This window comes from Chiloscyllium plagiosum, unplaced genomic scaffold, assembly GCF_037043375.1.
Source record: "Chiloscyllium plagiosum isolate Xiang-an unplaced genomic scaffold, Cpla_swu_hap1 HiC_scaffold_20, whole genome shotgun sequence".
Lineage (NCBI taxonomy): Eukaryota > Metazoa > Chordata > Chondrichthyes > Orectolobiformes > Hemiscylliidae > Chiloscyllium > Chiloscyllium plagiosum.
Genome location: NW_028270158.1, coordinates 44,016,158 through 44,037,899, shown reverse-complemented (window position 1 = coordinate 44,037,899; position 21,742 = coordinate 44,016,158). Strand labels below are relative to the sequence as shown.

The window sequence follows — 21,742 nt, the reverse complement described above, 5'->3', positions numbered from 1 at the left end:
AGTAGCCACACACGCAGACGACAAACAACATGAATTTGACTGGGACAACACTACCATTATAGGACAAGCGAAACAAAGAACAGCCAGGGAACTCCTAGAAGCATGGCACTCATCCACAAACTCCATCAACAAACACATAGACCTGGACCCAATATACCGGCCACTACAGCGGACAGCTGAAACTGACAACCGGAAGCGGCAGGGACAGGCCACTATAAATGCTGGAGGAAACACCACAGAAGCGCTTCACAGGAGGCTCCCAAGCACTGAGGATGTCACCTAGACAGGGGACGAAACGTTTGCAACAAAAACTTCCAGCTCGGCGAACAGAACCACAGCAACGAGCACCCGAGCTACAAATCTTCTCTCAAACTTTGAATTGATAAGAGTGGTAAATCAGGCGGAGGATAACTGTACACTGCAAGAGGATATCAATGGACTGGTCAGCTGGGCAGAGCTGTGGCAAATGTATTTCAACCCAGAACAGTGAGGCCACGCACTTGGGAGGGCTGACAAAGCAATGGTAGGAGCCTGTTAAGTACTAAAGATCAGGGGAACTTTGGTGTGCATAGCCACAGATTCCTGAAGGTATCAAGTCAGGTTGATAAGCTGGTTAAGGCATCATATGGGATACTTACCTCCATTAGCCAAGGGATAGAATACAAGAGCAGGGAGGTTATGCTGGAACTATAAAATGCTGGTTAGGTCACAACTAGGAGTAGTGCATGCAGTTCTCGTTGCCACATCTCAAGAAGGAACTGATGACACTAGAGAGAGTGCAGAGGAGATTTACCAAGATGCCTCCTGGGTGGATGGTCTGAGTTATGAGAAAAAAAATTATATAAGCTGACACTATTTTCCTTGGAACAGCAAAGTTTTAGAGGGGACCTGTTAAATATGTTTAAGGTTATGAAGGGCATAGAGAGGCACTTCTTCCATTAGAATGGGGCACAGATTAAATATAAAAGGCCAAGAGGAAGTTGCGAAGAATTATTTTCATCCAGTGGAGGATGAGAGTCTGGAACACCCTGCCTAAAAGAAGTGGCCGAGTCTGAAACTCTCAAAATATTTAAAACAGTTTTTAAATAATTTATTCCAGGGCCATGGGCCAAGAGAAAAGAGCTGGAAAATGTGGTAAGTGTATACAGATCTTCATTGACCAGTATGAACACAATAGACTGAATGGCTTCCTACTATGCTCAGAATATCTATGAAACACTCCATCCCACCTCTGTAACCTTTCCCAGATCTCATGGAGTCCTGTAGTCTGGTTCTTTAAACTTCTTAAATCTTTCATTTCACTGTTAATCACAGAATCCCTACTGAGTAATCCCAAGTCCACACCTAACCTCCGAACAGTAACCCACCCAGACCCATTCCCCTAACCGATCACTCTACACACCTCCTGACTATTACCCCTAACCTACACATCCCTGAACACTATGGGCAATTTAGCATGGCCGACTCACCAAACCTGCACATCTGTGGATTATGGGAAGAAACCGGAGCACCCAGAGGAAACCCATGCAAACTCGGGGAGAATGTACAAACTCCACACAGTCACCCAAGCTGGAATCGAATCTGGGTCCCTGGCACTGTGAGGCAGCAGTACTAACCACTGAGCTACGATGCCACCCGAAATGATGGTCATGTCAACATTCATCGAGGCCCCAAACTCTGGAATTCCTTCCCTAAACTGCTTGGTTTCACTCTTCTGCTGCTTCAAAAAATTCATCATGAGGCTCACAATATTGATTGCTGCACAGCAGACTTAGCTGCCAAGTACATGGACATCAGGAAAAGAAAGGATGGGAGTTATCCTGTTGGCTCTCCACCTTCAAATAGGCTCTCCACCATGCCAAAGGATTACCAGCCTTACCAACACCCTCAAGTCATCTGATTGAGAGGAGGGCATTAGCTAAAATTCTTAATTGTTCCTTCAATATAAATAGAGAATCGAATAAATGGAGGAAGCATCTAAACTGTATATTTTGAAATCTCACAGCTCATAAATAGATTTGCCTTATCTAGATTAGTCAGGCACCAGACCGAAACTCTGAGTTCATAGTCCAGATGATTTGTTTTTTGTTTACATACAGTTATCCAAATGGTATCTGCACAAGGACAGAGTAACTGTGCTGTATGTTTTTACACAATCAGCATACATATGTAGCATACCTTTCTTCAAAGAACTAATGTTTAGCTGATCAAACTTTAGGTTTCTTGTTTTACTGCTGATTGTACTTTATCAGTTACTGAACTTCCCTTTCATTCATTCAGAGGGGATTTAGGTTTCAGACCAACCCATAATCCCAACCAGTTAGTTTTCTCTCCTTCCTTGCAAGTTTCACAGCACTGCAATCCCTCGGGTGCTCTGCTTAACAGATCAGTTTTCAGTGCAAAAGTGATTACTGACAAACTATGATCACAAAATGCATCATAAGTGATACTGCCAATCATCATGTGCCTAGACTTCTAGCAAATAAAAGAAAACATAATTTAAACATTCAAACAGAGTTCAATCAGCTACAGGGAGATGCTGAACAGGCTGGGCTGTTTTCCCTGGAGCGTCGGAGGCTGAGGGATAACCTTATAAAGGTTTACAAAATTATGAGGGGCATGGATAGGATTAATAGACAAAGTCTTTTCCCTGGGATCAGGGAATCCAGAACTAAAGGGTGAGAGGGGAAAGATATAAAAGAAACCTAAGGGGCAACTTTTTCACGCAGAGGGTGGTACGTGTATGGAATGAGCTGCCAGAGGATGTGGTGGAGGCTGGTACAATTGCAACATTTAAGAGGCATTTGGATGGGAATAGGAAGGGTTTGGAGGGATATGGGCGGGTGCTGGCAGATGGGACGAGATTGGGTTGGGATATCTGGTCGGCATGGACGGGTTGGACTGAAGGGTCTGTTTCCATGCTGTACATCTCTATGACTCTATAATCCGGACAAATGTGACGTGATTCATTTTGGAAAGTCTAATTCTAGACCGAACTATACTGTAAACGGAAGAGCCTTGGGAAAATTTGATGAGCAGAGACATCGTCCATTGTACCCTGAACGTGGCTGCACATGTGGATAGAGTGGTCAAGAAGGTATATGGTATGCTTGCCTTTATCAGGTGGGGTATTGAGTATAAGAGTTGGCAGATCATGTTAAAATTGTACAAGACCTTGGTTTGGCCGCATTTAAAATACTATGCACAGTTTTGGTCACCACATTACCAAAAGGATGTGGACGCTTTAGAGAGGGTGCAGAGAAGGTTGCAGAGAAGGTTTATGAGCATGTAGCCTGTTATGGAAGGTGCTAGCTATGAAGAGAGGTTGAGTAGGTTAGGATTGTTTTTATTAGTAAAAAAAGGAGACTGAGGGGGGACCTGATTGAGGTCCACAAAATCATGAAGGGTATAGGCAGGGTGGATAGAGGTAACCTTTTTCCCAGGGGGAGGGATTCAATAACGAAAGGTCACGTGTTCAAAGTGAGGAGAGAAAAGTTTAAGGGGGATATATGCGGCTACTACTTTCCACAGTGGGTGGTAGGTGCCTGGAACGCATTACCAGCAGAGGTAGTAGAGGCAGGCACGGTAAATTCACTTAAGGTACGTCTGGACAGATGATGAGTAGGTGGAGAGCAAAGGGATACAGATGCTTAGGAATTGGGCGATAGGTTTAGACAGTGAATTTGGATCAGCACAGGCTTGGAGGGCCAAAGGGCCTATTCCTGGGCTGTAAATTTGCTTTGTTCTTTATTCTATTACAGAATATGTCAACAAGAAGGTGGTATAGGACTTATGAAGTCTTAAAAATATTCTGTGCAAGGGCTCTGTGCCAGTTGAAAGACAATAATTTTTCCAAAAACAATGATAAAGTTATCAGCAATAAAATAATGGGAAAAAAAGGAGCTGTACCTTTTGGGACTCAGATTGATGCCAGTATCAAAGGCTCGAGCTGCAAGAATCATGGATGGACGATCTCCTGCTTCTGCACCCATCAGCAAGTAGTCAAAGCCTCTCTGCCGGTTCTGTTCAGTATCCTGTTCATAGGATTATGGATTTACTTTAATTGCTAATCTATGCAAATTTACAAGGAATTACATTGAGTCTTCAGCTCAAAAATAAGCTGCATGCAATTATGTAGCAAATGGGCCTACTCTGACTCAGCTCACCCTACCAGCATATAGATATATTTTGTACGAAAATAGGCCCCCTTACAGTAATATTGTTAGACGGTGTATAAATTAGCAACTTATAAGAACACATTGAGGCAATGCTATTAAAGATGACCTTAAACATTATTGTGTGCTGTCCAAATTGGCAAAAGTAGATCAGAGGATGAGTTCAGAGGAAAATCTCGAAGTTTCCTAGAACAACATTTTGAGGACCCAACTAAGCAATAAGCTATCTTAGAAATAATATTGTGCAGTGTGATACTGTTATGTAGTAAATCAAGTAGTTAAGGATCCTCTGGGTTTGTGTGATGATGAGTTTCCTATTAGATTTGAGAACTATTTGAAATTAGGGTTTTAAATTTAACTAAAGCAAATTACAGGCAACTGAGAGGCAAGCTGCCCAAGTTAACTGGGAAATTAGATTAAAAGATACAAGGGTTAACAACCAAAAACAAACATTTGAAGAAATAATTCTGAACACTCATTAAATACAGATGCCCTTGAAGATAATAAGCACTCATGGGAAAGTGGTGTAACTGCGGCTAACTACAGAAAATAAGGATGGTGAGAGGACTGCAGATGCTCGAGATCAGAATCGAGAAGTGTGGCATTAAGTGTTAGTTTGGAAGAAGCTTACAATATTGCCAAAAGGAGTAATAAACCAGAGGATCAGGAGGTTTTAAAATTTAAAAAAGAATGACCAAGAAGACATTAACAAAGAAAACGAATGTGTAAACTCGCTAGAAATATACAAACATATTGATCACTTAGAAATGCTCTTGGTGGGCAAGTTGTTGGAGGGAATCCTGAGGGACAGGATGTACATGTATTTGGAAAGGCAAGGACTGATTCAGGATAGTCAACATGGCTTAGTGCATGGGAAAATCATGTTCTCACAAACTTGATTGAGTTTTTTGAAGGAGTAACAAAGAAGATTGATGAGGGCAGAGCAGTAGATGTGATCTATATGGACTTCAGTAAAGCGTTCAACAAGGTTCCCCATGGGAGACTGATTAGCAAGGTTAGATCTCATAGAATACAGGGAGAACTAGCCACTTGGATACAGAACTGGCTCAAAGGTAGAAGACAGAGGGTGGTGGTGGAGGTGTTTTTCAGACTGGAGGCCTGTGACCAAGATCGGTGCTGGGCCCTCTACTTTTTGTCATTTACATAAATGATTTGGATGCGAGCATAAGAGGTACAATTAGTAAGTTTGCAGATGACACACAAATTAGAGGTGTAGGGGACAGTGAAGAGGGTTACCTCAGATTACAAATTGATCCGGACCAGATGGGCCAATGGGCTGAGAAGTGGCAGATGGAGTTTAATTCAGATAAATGAGAGGTGCTGCTTTTTGGGAAAGCAAATCTTAGCAGGACTTATACACTTAATGGTAAGGTCCTAGGGAGTGTTGCTGAACAAAGAGACCTCGGAGTACAGGTTCTTAGCTCCTTGAAAGTGGAGTCACAGGTAGATAGGATAGTGAAGGCGGCATTTGGTATGCTTTCCTTTATTGGTCAGAGTATTGAGTACAGGAGTTGGGACGTCATGCTGTACAGGACATTGGTTAGGCCACTGTTGGAATATTGTTTCCAATTCTGGTCTCCTTCCTATCGGAAAGATGTTGTGAAACTTGAAAGGGTTCAGAAAAGATTTACCAGAATGTTGCCAGGGTTGGAGGATCTGAGCTACAGGGAGAGGCTGAACAGGCTGGGGCTGTTTTCCGTGGAGCGTCGGACGCTGAGGGGTGACCTTATAGAGGTTTACAAAATTATGAGGGGCATGGATAGGATAAATAGACAAGATTCGGAGATGCCGGTGTTGGACTGGAGTGTACAAAGTTAAAAATCACACAACACCAGGTTATAGTCCAACAGGTTTAATTGGAAGCACACTAGCTTTCCGAGCGACGCTCCTTCATCAGGTGATTGTGGAGGGCTCGATCGTAACACAGAATTTATAGCAAAAATTTGCAGTGTGATGTAACCGAAATTATACATTGACACATTCCTTGATGTGATGGTACAGAGAACACCAAACGGAGAATTCACCACAAAGGTATACAGGAAAGCCACACACACAGACCAAGTCCTAAATTACGAAAGCAACCACCCCAACATACACAAAAGAATTAGCATCAAGACACTGTTCAAAAGGGCCACAACACACTGCAGTACACCAGAACTGCAAAAAGAGGAAGAAGGACACCTCTACAATGTATTCGCCAAAAACAGATACCCCCGCAATTTCATCAACAGATGCCTAAGGGAAAGACAACGGAATGAGGACATGCCGCAACCCAAAGGACTAGCCACACTACCATACATCAAAAACATTTCTGAAATGACAGCCAGACTACTGCGACCACTAGGACTCATAACAGCACACAAACCAACAGCCACTCTCAGACAACAACTCACCAGGACGAAGAACCCGATACCCAGCATGAGCAAAACCAACGTAGTATACAAAATCCCATGCAAGAACTGCACAAAACACTACATAGGACAAACAGGAAGACAGCTAACGATCCACATCCATGAACACCAACTAGCCACGAAACGACATGACCAGCTATCCTTAGTAGCCACACACTCAGATGACAAGCAACATGAGTTTGACTGAGACAACACTACTGTTATAGGACAAGCCAAACAGAGAACAGCCAGGGAATTCCTAGAGGCATGGCACTCATCCACAGATTCAATCAATAAGCACATCAACCTGGACCCAATACACCGGCCACTGCAGCGGACAGCTGGAACTGACGACCGGAAGCGGCAGATACAAATCACTATAAATGCTGGAGGAAACATCACAGAAGCGCTTCACAGGAGGCTCCCAAGCACTGAGGATGTCACCTAGACAGGGGATGAAACGTCTGCAACACAAATTCCCAGCTCGGCGAACAGAACCACAACAATAATTTAGTATGGCCAATACACCTAATCTGCACATCTTTGGACTGTGGGAGGAAACCGGAGCACCCAGGGGAAACTCACACCGAATGTGCAAATTCCACATAGTCGCCCTAAGCTGGAATCAAACTCGGGTCCCTGGCGCTGTGAGGTAGCACTAAGCCACCATGCCACCAATAGTTTTACTGGAATTATGCTCACCACTTGTGAGAACAATCCATCCAGTTTAGAGGTTTGGACTGTTTATAAAGAACAAGTCTGTTTTCCCTGTTTTTCTGTTTACACATTGTATTTTTGTTTTGCGTGTGTGTGTATACACACACACACACACACACACACACACACGTAGTTTAAAAAGAGTAAAGTTTGATTTGTATACTGCAGCCATAAATTAGTATTCTAGTTTTCCTTTTTTTGCCACCACTGGTTATGAAAATCAGTTTGAAGACAATAATCAGTCATTTTCATATTAATGACTAAAGCCTGATGTGTATATCTTTTAACCTGAATCAGACAGTCACGTAAATTGGGCTTTTGTAGCTAATTACACTTTTCCATTTGTGCGAACTCCAGAAACAGTGTGGCTTGATGTCAGCACACTCTCCCCAGCAAATCATGACAGCATGGACCAGAGATTGGTTAACTGACAGAAAACCTGTTACTGTAATTAAAAGAATGCTGCACCGATCAGTGACACAGACTGCAAATAGCTGGGTCACAAATACTGATCAGATGAGGGGACTGGACATAACTGTTCAAGATTGCTGATGATACAAAGTTAGGTAGGAAAGAAATGTGTGCGAAAACAATTTTCTTCAACGGAATTTTAAGATTTTTGCCCTGCAGATCCACTTATTTGATTAAAACCTTTTCATCAGGAGGCTGCAAAAGGATATAAATTAATTCAGTGTTTGGGTAAGAAAGTAGTAGATAGAGTATAATGTGGAGTTGTGGAATTATTATAATTTTGATGGGAAGAATTTCTTTTCAAATTAAAAGGCGAAGAAGTTAAGTGCTGGAACACAAAATGGAACTGGGTGTACTTCTAAACAAAGCAGGTACAGCAAGCTATGAGGAAGAAAAATGGGAAAATCAAAACTGGATTACTGTATGGTCTGGGTCATCTTATCTAAAAGGAAAAATATATTTGCCTTTCTGTGATGAGGAATATGTCCTATTAGTCTATACTCTAAGGAGTTTAGAAGAATGAAAGATGAACTAACTGAAACATACAAAATTGTTAGAGAGCTTGACAGGGTAGATGCTGAGGTTTGACAGAGAGTCTAGATACAAAGGACAAAGTCTCAAGATAGAGGAATAATCATTTTTCCTCAGGATGAGGAAATTTTTTCTACTCAAATGATTTTGAATCATATCACAGAAAGCTGTGGTTGCTCAGTCATTAAATATGTTCAAGACTTTAATGAATAGAACTTTGGACAGTAAGAGGATCATGGATAATGTAGGGAAGTGAATCTAATCCAAAAGATCAGCCATGATCTTGTTAAAAGGTAGAGCAAGTTCAACGGACCTATTCTTGTTCTTATATTTTGCATTCCTATATTGGTTTCTATACTGTTATTGCTTAAATGCATCTGAACTGTTAATTTAATTACTTGTGTTGCAGTGTTCCATTCCAGGTTAAAAGAAATCTCTCCCCTGAGATTCCTCATTAGATTCATTAATTACTGTCAAGTGGAGGTATCTTGCCCATTTTATTGTAGTGTAGAAAAGGTTGGGAGAATGATGAGGAGGTAGTGAGGACTGCAGATGCTGGAGAGTCAGCGTCGATAAAGTGTGGTGCTGGAAAAGCACAGCAGGTCAGGCAGCACCAGGAGCAAGAGATTCAACGTTTCAATAGACAATAGGTGCAGGAGTAGACCATTCTGCCCTTCGAGCCTACACCACCATTCAATATGATCATGGCTGATCATCCTTAATCAGTATCCTGTTCCTGCCTTATCTCCATAACCCTTGATTACACAATCCTTGAGAGCTCTATCCAACTCTTTCTTAAATGAATCCAGAGACTGGGCCTCCACTGCCCTCTGGGGCAGAGCATTCCACACAGCCACCACTCTCTGGGTGAAGAAGTTTCTCCTCATCTCTGTCCTAAATGGTCTACCCCGTATTTTTAAGCTGTGTCCTCTGGCTCGGCACTCACCCATCAGCGGAAACATGTTTCCTGCCTCCAGAGTGTCCAATCCTTTAATAATCTTATATGTCTCAATCAGATCCCCTCTCAGTCTTCTAAACTCAAGGGTATACAAGCTCAGTCGCTCCAGTCTTTCAGTGTAAGGTAATCCCGCCATTCCAGGAATTGACCTTGTGAACCTACGCTGCACTCCCTCAATAGCCAGAATGTCTTTCCTCAAATTTGGAGACCAGAACTGCACACAGTACTCCAGGTGTGGTCTCACCAGGGCCCTGTACAGCTGCAGAAGAACCTCTTTACTTCTATACTCAATCCCTCTTGTTATGAAGGCCAGCATGCTATTAGCCTTCTTCACTACCTGCTGTATCTGCATGTTTACCTTCCTTGAATGGTGTACAAGAACACCCAGATCTCTCTGTACTGCTCCTTTACCTAAATTGATTCCATTTAGGTAGTAATCTGCCTTCCTGTTCTTGCCACCAAAGTGGATAGCCATACATTTATCCACATTAAACTGCATCTGCCATGCATCTGACCACTCACCTAATTTGTCCAGGTCACCCTGTAATCTCCTAACATCCTCATCACATTTCACCCTGCCACCCAGCTTAGTATCAGGCATAACCCTTCATCAGATACATTGCTAGCTACACCGCAACAAAAAAAAGCTTCTAAAGTACAAAAGGGATACCAAACAACAAATATTTGTTTTCATTAAAAATAAAGGAACATCATCAGAAGATAATCATCAATTTCTGCACTCCAATGAATGCCTTACATGGCTGTATAGGTACCTTGTTTACAGTACAGCAAACATACCTCCCCAGTGACATCTGTCAAGATATGATGAGGCAACTGCAGGTAGATTAGACCAAGGGCAACAATTGCTTCCAGTTCTCCACAAAGAGCAGCATGTTCAAGATGGAAGATTGCAGACTTGCGATCCCACTCTTCCAGTTTATCACAGAATCGACCAGCCTCATGATAACGTACCATAGCCAAGTGCACCTGCACGAAAAATATAATTGATTAACTTGTGATTTACAGTGAGATAGGAAATAAACACAGAAAAGGGAGCAATGGGGTGGGTTTTGGATTGTTCCAGGATACAGTAAGCACAGACACAATGAGTTAAGTGGCTCTCTTTTATGCTGTATAATTATGATCTTCTATAACTGTGCCATATAACAAGTTACACTCATTACAATTAAACAAGAGGAATGAAAATTCACTTAAGTCAAGGTGAATTATATGATTGAAGACACAGTGACATTAATCTAACCCTGTATGTTGTAGAAGGGAGAGCTGACAGAAGAAAACAGTATACACATACATCATTAATCACATCCACGCTTATCACTTGCAGTCAGATCATCATACTGAACCTCTCTAATACAGTCCAATGAATGGAGTAAAGTTCAGAATAAGAACACAGAAAAAGCATCCTTATCTAGTGCTTCAATATGGGAGGAAGAGGCAACAACTTCTCAGTACTGTCCCATCTGTTCTCCACAAGATATATATAATGTGATCAGGGATCTAATGTATTCCCCTTTCCCTCTCCAAGTTCCTGTCATACAATGTTGTGTTTTCTGTTGACAATCTCGAATCACTAAATATTCTCGCTAACAATCTGTACCAATATGTCATTGTTCTTATTACTCTCATATTTGACAACACATGATGCAATAATAAAACACTATTTATTGTACTAAACTAGGCAAAATACAATCTGTGAATCCTCAAATCTTTTGACCAGAACATTCCCAAACAGTTAGAATTACCTTGCCCAAAATAGACTTCCCTATTTTCTTTTCCTGCTTGATAGCATTTAATCGCTCCACCTCTACAGCCACACATGAAGGCCGATGCATGTGAGCCCTGGACGTATGGTAAAGGTTCCATTTATCTTCATTGTGGTGATCCTGAATGATAAAATCACACCAAATAAATGCATTGGCTTTGGATTTTTGTCAAAGTAACGATCGACATATACTGAAGCATTTATCTCTCCGATTAAGAAATAAATTGCTTGCTTTACAAATCTAATTGTGTACACTACAGAAATTTGTTGAAATCACATATGCAAACATAACAGCATAAAAATAATAATATTTTGAATTATTCAGCTGTCTATGCCATATCCATGACATTACATGAATCTTCTGCTTTCACAGATCTGAGTCAAGATTCCACAAGCTCTTATGGTAAGCCCAACAGCCAGACTAGAAAATACAAGTCTAATATCAGGAAATTATTTCAATCATAACGTTCCCATCAATTTTCTTCCTCCAACTCCTTCAGGCACCTGGTGATTTCACATTTGAACATAGAAAACAGGCAATCTATTCACAAGCACTTTTTATGAATCATGGCCAATGTGCCCCTCCCTGACACAAGAGTGAAAACAGTTGTACCACCTCCTACTTCAGCTGAGAACAGCTAACTCAGCACAAAACAGTGTCCAAACCTGGCAGCTTCCTAGCTAGGATAGCTTATTAATATATTTGGTGGTTGTTATACCCATTGGGCAAATGAGGGAAACTTTCTGCAACATATCTATATGCATCATGCATTATCAATAAAATACACACAGCATAATAAAATGCAAGGACCAAGCAATCATGCATGATCACCGGCTGAGACTTTTGACTGCGTCTGAGGATGAGTAAGGGTTGGCACCCATTGGGGTTTGCATTTCCCTGATTGAAGAACAATAGGCAAAGAAACAGGTTTAAGAAATAAAAAGAACATTTTAACAAAAACATACATTTCACGCATAAAAACATTGTGCACTGGAAGAGAACTTCAAATACAAAACCGTTGTGAATAAATGCTTCTGGTTACACATTGCAGTACATACCCTTCGAATGCTGTCTTCATCTGATTCACAATATCTTCGAATATTTGCATTCATCTGAGCAGAATTATAAAAACAGGATTCTGATAAGTGTTTTATTGTAGCAACAAACTCAATGGACAGTAAATATTCTCACTAAAGTAAAACAGCAGGTCGGCATTGTGCAATTTTGTCTCAGCAAGAAACGCTTGCTGAAAAATATAATTATAAATATGATTAATTTGATAGCTGCTTTCCCCAAATAATTATAAAATTGTGCATAACTTAGAAACTGTTGATAGAACTGATTTAGCCCCTCACCATTCAATTTGATATATACCTTAAGTTCATCCACCTGCCATTATACTTATGTCTCATGAGTGTGTCAGCCTTGAAAATCTTCAACTGAATCCCCAGCCACAACAGCTTTTCTGGGTCAGAGCTAGAGGTTTCCATTATGTGCAGAAGTTATTTTTTATTGCAGATTTGAAATTCTATTCCAGAATTGCAAACAGTGGGAATGAGGGAGACCTAATTAAACATCTTTTGCAGAAATAGCAGACAGTGTGTCTATACATGGGATTACACAATTGCTTTACAGAGTCTACAGCACAGAAACAAGCCAGTCAGCACAACTTGTCTGTACTCGTGTTTTATAAATGACACAATGCTCCTCTTTGCCTTTCTTCATTTCACACTGTTAGCATAACCTTCTATTCATATAACTATTCTTATTCTTCTTGACTGCTATATAGTATTAGTATTCAGAAGTATTGGGGTGGCACGGTGGCTCAGTGGTTAGCACTGCTACCTCACAGCACCAGGTCCCAGGTTCGATTCCAGCCTCGAGCACTGGGTACGTTCTCCCCGTGTATGCGTGGGTTTCTTCCGGGTGCTCCGGTTTCCTCCCACAGGCCAGGTGAATTGGCTATGCTAAATTGCCTAAAGTGTTAGGTGCATTAGTGAAAGGGAAATGGGTCTGGGTGGGTTACTCTTCGGAGGGTTGGTGTGGACTGGTTGGGCTGAAGGGCCTGTTTCCACGCTGTAGGTAATCTATTCCTTTCTCTCTCATGTTCATCCAGCTACCCCTTAAAATGCATCTACACTATTTGCCTCAACTGCCATATGGTAGTGAATTCTACATTCTCACCATGCTCTGGGTCAAGAAGTTTCTTCTGAATTTCCTATTTGATTTATGAATGACAACCTTAATCTCTAATTTTGGACTTTTCCACCACTGGAAATAGCTTCTCTCATATTTATTTCATTAAGCTCTTTCATTATTTTTCCATATAATGGAAATTTGCTTATTACCCGATCTGCAAACTCCCCTTCCAAATCACTTCGCCGCTCACTGGGACATCCACTGTCACCACCATTTTCAGACATCTAAGAGCAGAATTGAAGAATCACATCAAAGCAGGCTCTGATAAAGCTCCAAAAGTCCATGCTGAACAGTTATCTGACTATGCAAGGCAGGTCAAAAAGTAGTTAAATGGTTTTTTAAGTGGATGTGCAAAAATAATCTCCTTATATTTTCTGATCCAAATTTCAGTGCAAGTGTTTTCTATGAGGAGTTAAAATGATAATATAAACCTGGTGCTAAAAAATACTAGAAAGGATGAGGGGTAGAACTTTATTTTATGATCCTAAAGCACCAATTTAATGTGGATTTGGCACAACATCAAAAGGGTGAAATGTTTGATACCTAAATGGATGTACCTTAATGCAGAAGTCTACAATCTTAATTAATTGTAAGAGAAGTAGAAAAGCAAAAGCAGAGCGCTTGTGTGTGTATGGTGGCATGTATGTTAACATCTTATGTTACAGAGCTACCTGAAGTTAGTTCTACAAAACAGACTATTAAGTGAAAAACTACAATCACAATTTATATTTGATTTTACCCTTCTCTCAGCCAATGAATCACTGTGCTCATCACCCAGATTATCAACTTGATTCAAAACTGTCCAACCTAAGTAAAACAAATAAGCGAGTACAACAGGTTAACAGAAGTATCTTAACAGAGTCATGGAAATTGACTATGGAATACAACCCTAACAGTTTAAAAAAAAACTGCAGATTACCCACATTCCACAACAGTAAAAATAGCCATCATGACCCCGTTACACTTTAACAAAGTAACTGAAAAAGAATGGAATGTACCCATTGGAGATCTCCCCAGCAAATCTTCCTTAGGACTCCACCAAGATGATGGGGAGGAGGGAAGAGAGTCAAATGGGCTGTCACTCAAATTTTCATCTGCAGAGGTCTCAGAGAGGCGTGATAGAATTGGCGGTCTGGAACCAGAGATGGTTCTCACCCGAGTGCTTCCACAGACTTCCTCTGTGCCTCGAAGGACAGTTTTGGCTGTTTTCTGATTCAAGGGAGACAGAAAAATATTTATTCAAAGAGGAGCACCCATTCATACATAGGTGAGAAAATGACAAATATCGGTCAAGAAGCTGAAGAACATTTTACAGGTGTGACTATACTCATGTATACTTTCTGATTTAGGAAAATTCCACTCAATACTAATCAGTTACATGTTAATTTTTTTCAACCAGGCAGATTAGTTTTACCTTCATAAAATCACCTATATCCACTTGTATCACATTTGCTGCTGAAACCCTAGTCCAATATCTATGGTTAGGCTGACGTTGCAAGTAACAGTCATGCCATACAAATGCTGAGCAATGGCCGCATCCAACAGTAGAGGATCTAATCATCGCCCCTTGGCATACAATAGTATTCCCATTGCTGAATCCCCTGCTAACAACACCCTGGGATCTTACTATTAAGCAGAAATTGGACTAGGACAGCCATTGGTTACTGTGGCTATAAGTTCATGCCAAAGATTAGGAATCTTTCAGTGAGCAGCTCACCTCCTGACAGATTGTCCAAAACACGATTCAGAAGGGTGATGGAACATTTGGGACTTGCTTGGATGACTGCAGCTCCAATACTCAAGAAGCTTGATACAATCCAGGACAAAGCAACCCATTCAATTGGCACCAAATCCACAAATATTCACCCTCCACCACTGACACTTAAAAGCAGCAGCACGTACCATCTACAAGATACTCTTAGACAGCACATTCCAAATCTATGACCACCACCATCTAGAAGACAAGGGCAGCAGATGCATATAAACACTACCACTTGCAAGTTCCCCTCCAAGCCATTCATCATCTTGACTTGGAAATATATCACCTTCAGTGTTGCTGAGTCAAAATCCTGGAACTCCGTCCCTAACAGCATTGTGAGTCTACCTACACCAAATGGGCTGCAGTGGTCAACAATGCAGCTCACATCACTTGTCTAAGAAAACTACAGTTAGGTAATAAATACCGGCCCAGCCAGCATTCCACACGTCCCATCAATGAATAGTAAAAATATTTGCAGACTCAATTATTCCACCATCCTACTAGCGAACCTCATATCCCCAACCCTCCACAAAATTTAGCTCAACTAAATTCTGCTACTATATCCCACACCACCCCAACACAATTCCTTCTCTCTACCCTCCCCATCTGCACCTCTTATCTTCCTCAGATTCTCAGTTCCAAAATTCATTTTCAGCCTTGCCATTTGAGTCTGAAGTAATAAAGGCACTATGTAATAGAATGGTGGTTCAATAAAGGTACTTAATTGTAAGTCCTTTTTCTCTTCTTTCAAGATAAAACCACTAATGTGGTACCAAATAATGTAGATCGAGGCCTAATTGCATGATGACTGATTAACCTATTTAACCATGGCATTAGAAGAATGAAGCAGGAAAAAAAAAGCACCTGCTTTGCTATGGCAATGGCTAATCCTGCTGGACAATCTTATGTTGGACAGTCCCCATTGGAATGCTCTCATAGTTGATACTCCCAATTTGGGCTCCCCCAAGAAAAACAGGTTAGGCTCCTCTATGAAGAACAGTGTAACTTGGTCCGAAACCACAACTGCAATCCTTCAAGAGTCATTACATTTTCGAAGGAAATAGAGAGAAACAGATGATATAAAGCACTGACCAGTAGATTCTGTGCATGTTCCAATGCTTCCTTTTCTTTAATAGATAGATCAAATGGCGTAAGTCCCATTTTCTTACAAATGCTGTTGCATGCATGAGAGTGAAAAAACAAGGCCATCCCTCGTACACCTGTGGTGAGAAGTGCTGGATCAGTATAATTTTCTTCAAAAAATGAACACCTTTTTTAAAAAGAAACGTATATCACATTGTGAGCTGTTGTAATGACTCAGTGCAGAGCTGACCTAAACAAACCAGGAAAGATGTGGGATTGATCCCCAATTTGTCTGAATTGAACTAATTTGTTGAAGCAGCAGTGTAAGTAATGCAATCAATCAGTCTCACTGTCAATGGGATGAGAATTTTTTTTTTTTAAACCCTCACAGTCAAATAGCACATAACAATTCACTGTCCAGGAATCTCTTATGGGTGAGGTATCAGAGGGCTACCACTGTCCACAATTTTGAACAACTCTGTCATATCTCCTGTTGGCTTTTATAGCTTGAAAGCATATGTCAGATTCTCTACTCTCTTTATGCAACACCAGTCCCTCATCTTTGGTACCATTATCTTACTGAATAACAAATTAGATTCAAAAGACCGAAAAGGTTTACTCCTGTTCCTATGGCATTATATTCTTAATCTGGTAAATCTCCTCTGTGCCCTTTGAAAACAAATGACACCATTCCTGAAGTGTGGTGCTCAGAATAATAAAATACTACAGATTTGATCAAACCAGTGATTTGTAAAAAAAACATTCAGCTCAACTTCCTTTTTATCATAAATTGTTACACTGAGACATACAAAAATCGACAAATAGTTTGAGTAACTCAGATCAGTAAAGGAACAGTGATGAATTTGTCACTTGTTTATAAAGAAATATTACCCAAATTGCCATCTCCAAAGTCTGTACCACCAAATGTATGAATCTGAGGATCTGTGTACAAGTCTCCCACTCCCTGAATGTCAACAACAATCAGCTGGTGTGCAGAGCGTTCAAAGGTGAAATGGCTAAATGCCTGCAATTATATGACAAGGTCAGAGGAAGGATTAATGAATGAGTTTTGTTTCAGCAGAAGGGTATTTTGCAATTCAGAATACACATGATTATCACAGACAATATTTGACAATAGATTTCACACACTGAACACACCACAGTAGATACCATATTACATAACATGAGTTATTTTTTTTAAAAAACAGACCAAATCCCAGAAAATAAGTATTTAACAGGAGTCTTACTCCATTTAGAATTTTCAAATTAGACATCTACCCTTCGAAAACGGGAGAATTACTTTAAATTTCAGGAAACAATTTCCTTTCAATCAATCCCAAGGGACATCAAATCATCCTTTTGTAAGTAGTATAATTTTCCATGCACACATATACTTAGAATTCTTTTCTGGTTGGAAAATATTCAGATATAGAGTACCATCAGGTAGTAGAAACGAAGTTTTACCTGGCTAGAGCTGAATAGAGCACTTACCTATTTTGCATTATTTCCAATCTCGTGCTTACCTGTGGAGTAAGGCGAAAATTTTCATCTCTTACGAAGCCAGAATTGGAGTTGTATTTGATGTATTTACCCTCTATATAGTGCTCCAAATGGTACAGAGGCTTTCCAGGCCTATCCTTCATCTCTAAAATACACATCTGCATAATGTCAACCTATTAAGAGTAAAATAATTAAAAAGCAGAAGACACTTGCTAACAACTTTTGCTGCCTTTGTCTACGTCCCCCCAAACATCCACTCCCATTGCTCCTGCCAGCAAAAGCTCACTCTGGGGTATGTATTTGGTTATCAAGCCTCCCAATGAGAAATTATAAAGGAAAAAAGAATGGACATTAGTGCTTTTCATTTTTTTTTTAAAAATGATTTTCCAATATGTCTGATTGACAATTATGTTTTTGAGATGTTTGTAGGAAATGTGGCAGCTAATTTGCAAACAACAAGATCCTACAATCAGGAATGCAACACATGACCAGTTAATCTTTTTCGGTGAAGTTGGCTGAAGGATAAATAAAGACCTGGGCACCTGGGAGAATACTTTATTCTTTTCCAAAATAATGTCATGGATCTTTCACGTCTACCTGTGATGCCTCAGTTTATAAAAATGATCCACTCCCTCAGTTCTGTGCTAGGATAGTGGGCACTGATTTGTCTCTAGACAGCATGACTCGAACCCACAACCTTCATCTTCAGTGCAGAGTATACTGCTCAATGAGCCATAGTGTAATCCTAGATTGAGAGTATTGACAGGTCACTTGAACTGCGAATGAAACACAATCCCATCTTCACAACAAAAAAAGAGACAAGGAAAGATTAAAGACGACCAGCAAACATTGTGTGCTCCAATAGAGTGGAGACAATGTCAAATTTCATTTCCTGCATGCTTATTGACAGATACCAGATCTAACACCAATTCACAGATTTTGCCAAACATTAACTTCTACAGTTCATCTGATGGGAGTGAACATATTAATAGGATAAGTGAATAACTCAAGTCTAGGGTTGATCCCTTGCCTGTGGTGAGTCCATTGGTCTCAACCAGGGTAACAGTGAACACAACTGTCAGTTGGACAACATACTAAAATGTAGTTAGTGCTCATGGAATCCTAACATTAACAAATAGCAGATACACAAGAAACTAAGTTTTGTAGTATCTCACTGACTGGATTACGTCCACTTTATTTTGACTACGTCTTCTAAGAATGGTTTTCCCCCGCCTTGGAAATTTTTTTCATATAGATCCAACACCCCTGTTTTCCCTTCAATGGATTGAACATAGCAATTTTATACCAGTTTGACTCCATTAACAACACAAAGTGAGGGAGACATAAATAAAAACAAAATACAGTGCGTGTTGGAAATCTGAAATAAAAATGAAAAGTGCTGGAAATACTCAGCAGATTGGACAGCATCTATGGAGAAAGAAACACAGTCAAGGCTTCAAGTTGAATATACATTTCCTTCAGGACTGAAGAAAGGTAGAAATGTGTTTGGACTTTTGTCCTTTCAACAGATGCTTCAGACCTACTCAATATTTCTAGTGCTTTCCATTTTCAGGCAAGGAGATATGTCTTACTTGCATTACTAAAACATCAGCATACTGTAAATCAAATCATTCAACATGTTTTTTGTTTAATAAATTCTCTCAATAGGTTATTCTTTTTAGATGCAGTGTAAGTTCAAATGATTTATCTGCAAATTATTTTCAGACAATGTTTGTGATAAACAAGGTGCTAATCTTGCAGTGCAATCATTATCACACAGACAGTAGACACTGTTAGTACAAAACGAGATGTTAAATAAAGTTAAATAAAGCATATATTTTGGTCATGTGATTGTCATTTTACAATGGTACTTCCGATTCATAACTTTATTTGAACTTTCACGCCCAATTAGATTCTTGCTCTGTAACTCTTTATGATAGATTCATCACAGTTCATAATTCCTTAAATTGTACACAGACCCTAAATCATTAGTCTCAAAAGGATTCAAAAAATGATTATCGAGATGACGTATAACATGATCAAGACTTTTGTTAAGCAAGATTATCAAGGGTTACAGACCCAAAGCTGGTACGACTAAAGTACAGATCAAGCATGATCAAAACGAATGGTAGAACAGGCTACAGGAGCTGACTGGCTCTCTCTTGTTGCCATGTTCAGAATTCTGAACTCTCTAAACAGTAAACCTAATATCTATTTCTTCACCTGTTTTGGAGGTTTGTGCCTGTTGTACTCTTCGCCCCAGAGTTTTGCCTCCATCTGAAGTCGGACATCCTCAAAATACACTTCCCGGTCCACAGAATCTAAGTAGCACTTAGCTACATAATTAGAGGCAGAGTTCCATTGTTGATGACGTGTGAAATTAGAGAGCTTCTTCCTGATAAAAAGTAACAAAGTAACAAAATACAGCCTTTGATTCAACTAATCAGCAAATAGACAATTCTTTCTCACTAACTGCTCCATTCAATCCCTCAGGAGTTCTAAAACCTTTGAACCCTCATTGACACATGATTCCATAATTGAAGATTGTGTTCCAGTATCTAGTCCAATTGGTCCTTAATCAAAGGCGAGTCTCACAATGTGTGATTACGACTTTTTGGAGCATTACAACAGAACCTAAACTCTGTGCTTCCCCATTAAACATACTCATATGCCTAGCCACACGACACACCAGCAAATTTCACATATAAATAAAGACAACTAGGGTGGCACTTCCCTCCCCTTCAGACACACAGTATCATCTACACCCAGGTGACAAGGCAAATAAAACACACTAAAGCAATCTATTATACAAGTCAGTTAAAAGTAATTCAACCCAGACAGAGTTATATAAAGGATGCCATTTTAGTTCATGTAAGAAATGTGCAGAAATGATTGCAAAACAGCTTGGCACATCCAAAGCCCCGGCCTTACAATCCTGCAATGCAAATAGGTTTCCACTGTCGGTTTAAAAACATGCAGCATAACAGCACTATGACAAGGTTTTAAATTCATATCATATTTTCATGAAGACACAAATTTAGAGAAACGTCCTGCTCTGTGTCTGCAGTATTTCAAAGTGTCAGCAAATCAGCTAAACTACTTATAAGGGAGAAATCCCAGACCTCACAAAGCTATAAATAATCTAAAATAAATCTTCATTGACTGTGATTTTAAAATAAACAAATTTGCAAGAGAAACAAAATAATATCTGGGAAAATGGCAGAGGAAGGACACTGAGAACCCTTTCTGGCAAACAGCTTTCCCTGGAGGAAGAGTCAAAAATCTCTTCTCAGAGACTGTAAAATTCTGGGGATAGATTTACTTTGCATGGCAGGGATCCCCGCATACCAGCTGTCCAGCAGCTTGGAATCACTCCATGGAGCCTCCACGGGTTGAAACTTCAAGCAGTCCCCAATGAAGAGAAGTGAAAATCTGAGGTATTAATGGCAACCTAGGGGTGAGGACCAACGGCAGTTATGACCTCATGGGAGATTGCCTCCAAAACACACTGTGGAATGCCTAAAAAGTTCACCCACTCTTTTGCTCAACACCAGCCCACTCAGTAAAAGTTGCCAAAGTTTATGCAGAAAGACATCTTTGACAACAAGTTGGTCAGGTAATGGTCTGCACAAACGTTCTAAAAGCCTGCAAAAAAAAAAGATGGCAGATTCTGTCATGATTTCCCAAGCAGAATGTCAAAAACATATGGCAGAATCTTTCATCATCAGAACTTTCAAACAGGCTGCAAAATATGGCTTTGGTTGATAAAGGTTTCCCTGTAACATCTTTCCTGCATGTCCAGTTTCATCCTGCCACACAGTTCCTCCTGAAGAGTTAAACCCAAAACATCGACTTTTCTATCTCTGGTGCTGCCTGGCTTGCTGTGTTCTTCCAGGCTCCTGCATGTTTATTTTGGATTCCAGCACCTGCAGTTTTTTTGTCTTTACACACTGCCTCCAAGGGAGCTGCGGTGAGGAAGAGATTGTTGCCAACCCCCCCCCTCTGGAATGTGCCTTTGAAAAGAAGACCTTGAGGGAGATGCAGTGGTTTTTGATGAGGTGGCTTTTCTGGAGATTTGTTCCAAGCAACTCTGTGCTCTGTGGGCTATTCCCAGGAATGCAAACCAAGATAAACATGAATTGTAACTGAAGGAC

General features: G+C 40.3%; 1 protein-coding gene and 1 long non-coding RNA gene across 5 annotated transcripts in view; one reads left to right on the top strand and one right to left on the bottom strand.

Annotated features, from left to right (window-relative positions):
- eef2k (eukaryotic elongation factor 2 kinase) overlaps positions 1-21,742 on the bottom strand; it is a 64,408-nt gene that overhangs the window by 6,477 nt on the left and 36,189 nt on the right. For 3 of the 4 annotated variants that reach the window (XM_043711408.2, XM_043711410.2, XM_043711409.2), the window contains 12 exons: positions 19,812-19,983; positions 17,612-17,761; positions 16,980-17,112; positions 16,098-16,225; positions 14,245-14,455; positions 13,986-14,053; positions 13,396-13,470; positions 12,106-12,159; positions 11,879-11,944; positions 11,027-11,167; positions 10,062-10,250; positions 3,910-4,034 (listed from right to left, as the gene is read on the bottom strand). In XM_043711408.2, the coding sequence (XP_043567343.1) occupies positions 3,910-4,034; positions 10,062-10,250; positions 11,027-11,167; positions 11,879-11,944; positions 12,106-12,159; positions 13,396-13,470; positions 13,986-14,053; positions 14,245-14,455; positions 16,098-16,225; positions 16,980-17,112; positions 17,612-17,761; positions 19,812-19,983 (1,512 nt within the window). The remainder of the gene's footprint in view (positions 1-3,909; positions 4,035-10,061; positions 10,251-11,026; positions 11,168-11,878; positions 11,945-12,105; positions 12,160-13,395; positions 13,471-13,985; positions 14,054-14,244; positions 14,456-16,097; positions 16,226-16,979; positions 17,113-17,611; positions 17,762-19,811; positions 19,984-21,742) is intronic. The other variant, XM_043711411.2, reaches the window with a different exon arrangement.
- LOC148146607 (uncharacterized) overlaps positions 1-21,742 on the top strand; it is a 43,887-nt gene that overhangs the window by 11,163 nt on the left and 10,982 nt on the right. The gene's annotated exons all lie outside the window — the stretch shown is intronic.